The 7,265-nt window shown below is 35.6% G+C and overlaps 1 protein-coding gene across 1 annotated transcript; it reads right to left on the bottom strand.

Annotated features, from left to right (window-relative positions):
- Window positions 1–1,386: 1,386 nt before the first annotated feature.
- Window positions 1,387–6,792, bottom strand: LOC116710525 (intestinal mucin-like protein). The gene is made up of 15 exons (XM_032549615.1): window positions 6,775–6,792; window positions 6,469–6,640; window positions 5,918–6,165; window positions 5,504–5,687; window positions 5,219–5,402; window positions 4,937–5,112; window positions 4,731–4,800; window positions 3,817–3,917; window positions 2,751–2,782; window positions 2,490–2,667; window positions 2,264–2,406; window positions 2,022–2,150; window positions 1,893–1,932; window positions 1,689–1,800; window positions 1,387–1,597 (listed from the first exon to the last, which is right to left on the bottom strand). The coding sequence occupies exons 1-15, from the start codon at window positions 6,790–6,792 to the stop codon at window positions 1,387–1,389; spliced, it is 1,998 nt and encodes a 665-aa protein (XP_032405506.1).
- Between the last annotated feature and the right edge of the window lie 473 nt (window positions 6,793–7,265).

The following is a 7,265-nucleotide window of genomic DNA, read 5'->3' as shown; positions in this document are numbered from 1 at the left end:
TGAGCATTTCTACACTGTCTGTGCTTACATGGGACTGTTTGAACTTGAACTTTCTAGCATCTGAAAATTGTCCCCAACGATGGACCAAAGTTTTGGACGTCTTCAATTCTCTTCCTGAAATCTTGCATGATTTCTCTTTCATTTTCCAGGATCTTAAAGGTTGAAGAATCATGACTATAGTGTTCAATGGAGTGAATTAAATTAACTCAAATGCTATGATTCAACGACTCAGATCAAGACAGAAAGACCCAAGTTTGGGATTCAATCCCATGACCTTTCTGTTGCTAAGCAAAAACTGCCAACAACTTTGCAATTTTGCAAGTCCAGTCACTGAACACTCAATGGAGTGAAATAAATTTGAAGAAATTTATAATAGAGGGATTTTAGTTTTAAATTAAACATTAAACGCTGTGCAAGAATTTAAAGTAAAAACTAGTTGTGATTTTGTTGGCTCTTTGGCAGAGTACACTGGCACAAACAAGACAATAAAACTCAGAAGACAAGAACTGCTTTGCATCTTTTAATCACAGCTGATAAATGAACTACACAAAGTCGATTACTTTGTGAGAAATTTAAGGATTACAGTGAACCCTCGCTATATCGCAGTTCACCTTTCGCGGTCTTGCTGCTTCACGGATTTGCATCGTGCATTGTGTTCTGCATTCTGATTGGCTAAACAGTCTTTCTGCTTCTTCTCTACCTGTGTGTCAACAACGTTGCGGTATAATATGTACAACATAATCGATGGTGGCATGTCAGTTTATAAGAATCTTTATGCCCAGAAGAAAAAAGAGCGACAGCAACTACCGATAACTATGTTCTTCTCTCGAAAAAACACACCTGCACCGCGGGCTTTAGAAGAAGAAAAAAACCGCTACAGAGCGGAGTCAGGATGCAGCGGCTCAGTCAGAAGAGCAGTGAAATACACGTGAGTCACTATTTGTTCTACTGTACTTTGTATTTTTTTTTCAGAATCATTTTTCATTTTCTCCCAATGACTAATCCAATAACTCGGGTCGTGGTGGGGCGGCGCTGATCTCCGCAATTCGGGCACGGGAATCCGCCTTTAGTTCGTATTGATGATTAAAATTATTATTTTACAGTACAGTAGTTATTTGTGAAAAAAAAAAAGTTTATACAGTACTTTTATTTGTTAAACAAATGTTTGGGTCAAACAAAGGTTTTGTTCTTTGGTTTCAATGTATTATGGAGTATTTTATTGTATAATAATTGTAAAAAAATAAAGGTTACTAGTTCGCGAATTTCACCAATCACAGGTTCTTTTTGGAAGGTAACGCCGCGAAAAACGAGGGTTCACTGTATTTAAATGGTACTGTTAAAAACATCTGTATCCCACATCTGTTAATACGAGGAAAGATGATTTTATCACAGCAGTGTCAAGCTTCGCTTTCTGCGAACACGTTGTTCAGCAGGTGCGGTGCACTCGGTGTGGCTACAGCTGCACTCCTCCACATGCATATAGGTGAAAGGTGCTGTTCCACCACTGTCGCATGCCAGGTCAACAGTACGGTTGCTGGCACGTGCCTCCTTACAGCAGGAACAGGAATTTTCCATGGCATTTGCTTCTTCAGAGTATCTGAACAAAACAGGGGAACATATTACTATACTTAAATCCTACCACAAGGATGAAAAGACAAAAGGAAAACTACAAGTAATGTTGTCCTTACTTGAAGAATGTGTTGCATGATCCTTCACAATACGGCATATCCACCTCAGATTTACAGCCATTGTGTTTAATAACAGCTTTCATGGTCTCTAGTTTGCAGGGCTTTGCCACACCTTTTGAAAAGTGAGTTTAAATAAAAATGGCTGTTTAGATTTCACTACTTTCAGCTTAAAAAGAAGAACAGTATTCTCAAAATAATACTCACAAGTTTTACAGCAGCCATTAGCTAAAGTTTGAATTGTGTCCTGAAGAGAAAAATTCACAACAACAAAAAAGTTTTAGATCTTGTTCATGAATCATTGAACAGAATTAATTCAGTCACACTGCCACATACATTTTTACAGTTGCTCTCTTGGAATGGGGGGCAAACAATGCGGAAGCTGATGGCTGTGAGAATTTGACCATTTTTAACACATTTGTAATGCTCACAATTATTTTCAGTTGGTGACCACACATCTTTTGGCTGAAAATCAGGCACACAAATACAAACATTAGCATATAGAGACATTAAACACAGAGATTTTATAAACAAAAACAGAATGAACAGAAACAGCCAAAAGCGATAATCCAACTTACCTTCAAGAGCTTCTCAGTACCATTAATACTGATCACACAGTGCGTCTGTACACAATTTCCACAGCATTCACCTTTGGCAGAATTTGGTTGTACATACTCAAATCCAACTGGACAGCTGACTGGGCAAGCATTTTTCTGACATTCTGAAGATGAAGAAGAAACCATCAATTTATTACAGAGTTCAAGAATTACCAGTAACATACTGTAATTAACACTAATGGCTTACGACAATCGCGAATAGTGCAGCAGGGATTGGATGGATCACTTATATTGACAAGAACATATCCTGGACCCTTGCATAGTATTGCAGGTTGAATTGGGCATGCCTTAGGCTGGCAGATCACAGTTTTGGTGGACTCATCACAGACACAGTTTTGACATCGGTATTCAAATGTCTCGTTGGACTGAAAGCATGGAAAAGAACATTCTTAATATCTCAGATAACAATATAATTAAGGACTTTGTATGAAAATCCTATTTGGCTCACCTTACGGGGCTTGTTATCAGGATCAAGACATCCTGTTGGAAGAACAATAGTAGAAATATATTTTAAACTCCATCTTCCCCATTTGCTAATTTTAACCATTTAAAGATTTATTTTGTGAAACATGAGGTTCTTTCACATGTGACATTAGACACCTATCTTGTTGCCAAGTCTTTTCTAAAATGGACCTATAGGTTCAGACCAGTTATTGGTCTGTTAATGGCACTGGTAATGGGACACACACCTTCCAAACTATTACAATTTTGGCAGTCCATAGAAAAAATTCTAAAACTTCTTAGGGATCATCAAGATGGTTTTTGGTACTGAGATGGAGCTTTCTATTCTATTTTTGTTATCTGAAGTTTTCACCTTGGTACTCTCCCAATTATGCATTTTGGGAACTTAACCCAGCACTTTGGGTTGTTAAGTTCAGTTTCTGAACTTAACAACCAGAGCCTGCAGTGGGTTAGATGTTGTTGGAGTGTTTTTGGATAACTTTTTTCTCTTAATAACTAAAAATCATTATTTGGAAATTATTTTATGTTTGATCTTTTTATGACCTTGATATTAAAATGTGTTTAAATATCTGAAACATTCAAGTGCACCAAGAAAGCAAGACAGGTGATATGCAAGGTAACATATTTTTTCACAGTACTGTGATTATGGCCTTAGTATACTTATAAATAAACATCTGGTGTATTTTTGGTAAATTTACAAATCCAAGTGTGAGAGGCAGAAAAACTATGACTAATTATTGATTATTTTGATTGCTATTCATGGGAATGTGTTATGCATTTTTTTATTTAGATCTCACAAATTTAAAGTCAGACTTTTAATGATTTTGGAAGCGATAGGTACAATACCAGTATGTTTTTAATGCAAAAATAAATTTTCCTTTTTTAAAAAAACAGGGTGAAAAGTACAGCACAACATCAGGGTCAAAAAGACAGAAATAAGGCTCGAAGATGGCAAATATGCCCCAAGGAATCAACCTTGAATCCAAAAAATAAAATGTATTCTTACTGTAAGTTTTTACTGTCAACACTGTATGATTTAAATAAATACTCACCGCAACTTTTAACGCATATATCAGATTTCTTGCTAAACAGTTTCATTCCATCAGGACAAAAGCAGCCCTCAGTAGTATAATTCATGCTGGGGTAGTTGGAACTGCAATATTCAAATATCAATAAAAACTATTATTCCTCTCAAAGCATTATTTGTTCTCTATATTGCTCCTGCACAATACCAGGGTCAGAGCTATTCACAACAAGACACAATATATTCACACATTTTAGAGAAACTTTAAAAACACATAACTGCATAACCTCTACAGTAAAAATATAAAATGAAATCAAATCAAAATTAAGACATCAATAAAAGCTGACAATACAAGAAGTAAGAGGAACACAGTTAAGAATTTTTAGACAAACTTTGTCCCTATTACCCCTCATCATGATAAAAAACATCAAACCATCTTTTATTTGATTGGAGACAACCAGAAGAAATTTCCTTATTAGAAACCCTGTATTTTAATGAAATCCTTTTTGATGAGCAGTCAGCACAAGGTGTAAAAAATATGAATAAATATAAATCTGATTAAGATGACAATGACATTTTGGAGCATCCGGACGTATTTAAGTCCTTTTTTCTTGTTGTCCAATTTAATTTCTGACGCTATCCACAACTTGGTTTTAGCAAAGCCAATGAAATTAACAGATGTGATTTTGACAAAGACAATGGAATGAGACATAACCAAAGCCAAAAACAATCTTGCTGGAACTAAAGGTATTACTTTGTTTAGAAGTATATGTTTTTGAGGCAAGTTTTTAAATAACAGGATTCCTAACATAGTTTCTCTAATTGCTCCATTTTCTTTTCTATACAGTACTTTGTTTTCTACTTCCCCTATTTACTATATGTGCAATCTAAGATGCTCAGCTGTGTATTGAACCTAATGATAAATGATTGTCAAAAACTTACTTTTCCTCACAAGTTGGCTGTTCTGCAGGACCACAAGGCTTATAAACTTTGTTTGAATTACAATTGCTGGCTAATGAAAAAACAAACAAACATCGATTAGTTTCTCCAATACAGATGATAGAACATAGAGGTAGAAATGTATTTAAAGGTAAATGTGTTTATATATGTATGTAAAGGTCATGAAGAAATAAGCAAAAATATTGTACCACATAGTTTAGTATTATTCCTCCACTGAATACAAACTCCAAACTCTGCACAGGCAGCAGCATAAGTTTCCAAACTATTGCACAGCACTGCTTTGTTGGACACATGATCGTTGTCAAAAAGACAGCCTTTGTGGAAGTTGGATGGAGATACCAGTGGATGACATTTTGCAAAGACACTGTGGTAGAGGATAACAAATTAATTATTAAAGCTGCATGACTATTGCAATACACATATTTTTTAATCACCTCAAGTCTAACCACACAAGAGACTGTCTACAGTACCTGCTCATAAGTAGGTCACAAATGGGGTGTGGAGGGCCTGGGGGTGATGGTGTGGTTTCTGAGGTATTGCAGCCAGGTTTACTGTCTGATGGCAATAGAAGCCAATGGTTTGCCATTGTTTCACAACTAACTTGCTTACCAGTTGGCAACACACAGTCATCAGCCTGATTATTAGTGCAGGTTCCTACACACACACAAAAATAAAATAAAAAAACACATCTTTAAGTCTACTTCCACCCCTAAAAATGCAGGTAGAGATGTGGCTTTTTGTAAGGCTATTCTTACCACAATGACCCTGTGTGTTTCCTCCAAACTTCTCATATGGAAGGAGGATATTAAATCCAGTTCTTCCGAACTTAATGATCACCCCAAGATCAGGGATCTCTAGAATTAGGTTAAGTGTAGTGCTCATCACCTTGACGCCTTGATAATAGTAAGGTAGACTTAGACCTACTCCTTCTTTAAGTGCCTGAAAAGAAATAGATTAATAACACTAAGAGATTAAAATGAACATTTCCTTCTAATAGAAAATATACTTGCAAAATTGTGGCTGAGAATATATATTTTCAGAGTAGAAACAATAATCTTTGTGAAGACAGTATTGCATAGCCCTTCATATAACATGGAATAATGTGTTTCATGCAAAAAAAAAGTTAATAATAAAATACATAAATAAATTGAAGTGATCCCTTGTTTTACCTCCAAATCTGGCCGTCCATTGAGATTATGATTTATAAGTTTAAAATTTATTTTTTTATAAATGACAGTCAAGGATCGAGGGCAGGAAACATCTTCAGTGGGATCACAATGGACATTGTCAATTTGAACCTCCAACTCATACTTTGGTATAATTTCTTTCATCAACTGATAACTGCAGTTTCCTTGGTAACTGTAGTATTTGCCATCAAATGTAATATAATGAGGATCTCCCCATCCTTCACATTCACCTGTAGTGACATGAAATTTCGACTTTTAATTTCAAATTGGACATATGTAACAACATATATTGATTAGCCACAACATTATCACCCCTTCATGAATTTAAGTGTTTATGAATTGTCAACAAAATGTCCTTTCACATAGAAAAGACAGAGAACAACTAATAATGTTGAATCTAGCACTGCCATATTTGCTATTACAAATTATAACTCTTTGGCCTATGCTCTTTGTAACTTGCTTTTTTGGTTAGTGGTCATAATGTTATGGCTTACTGGTGTACATTTCATACAGTTTTTAACCAATGTACTCACAGTCACACACATAATGTTGGCAGCACTGATAGTCATCATTCATTAGAACAGGTTTTTTGCCATTAGTACAAGTTATGTTCTGTTTGGGCGGGCATTCATAGGGAACCATTTGTACTATGTTGTTTCCAATACATTTGGCTATGGTACAGTGAAACCGAAATGTTTCATTTAGCTAAAATAGAGAACAGAAGACAATAAATAGGACTTTGCATGTATGAATTGTAGAAAGAGGACTTTGAGAACATTACAAGTAATTATTGAAACCAAACAGTATAGGACAAAAAGTAAAATATCATACCATTTTACCCCAGTCAGGACAGCCATTGACACGATTTGTCGATGTATTAGGTGTTGTGGTTGAATTTGATGTTTCAGTTGACGTAGTAGAGGGGATAGTTGATGTCTCAGTTAATGCTGTAGTTGTAGTCGGTGTTTCAGTCGATGATATGGTTGAAGTTGGTGTTTCAGTTGTAGTTGTAGTAGTGGTTGTTGTAAATGTTGTAGTTGGTGTTTCAGTTGTAGTTATGGTTGTTGTTGGTGTTTCAGTTGTAGTTGTAGTGGGAGATTCAGTGGATGTAATGGTTGTAGTTGGTGTTTCAGTTGTAGTTAAAGTGGTTGTAGTTGGTTCAGTTGATGTAATTGTTGTAGATGGTGTTTCTGTTGTAGTTGTGGTTGTAGATGTTGTTGGTGTTTCAGTTGATGTAATGGTTGTAGTTGGTGTTTCAGTTGTAGTTGTGGTTGTAGAAGTTGTTGTTGGTGTTTCAGTTGATGTAATGGTTGTAGTTGGTGTTTCTGTT

This window comes from Xiphophorus hellerii, chromosome 2 (assembly GCF_003331165.1).
Source record: "Xiphophorus hellerii strain 12219 chromosome 2, Xiphophorus_hellerii-4.1, whole genome shotgun sequence".
In the NCBI taxonomy this organism is placed as follows: Eukaryota; Metazoa; Chordata; class Actinopteri; order Cyprinodontiformes; family Poeciliidae; genus Xiphophorus; species Xiphophorus hellerii.
Note: the sequence above shows the minus strand (reverse complement) of the source record. Positions and strands in the feature narration are given on the sequence as shown.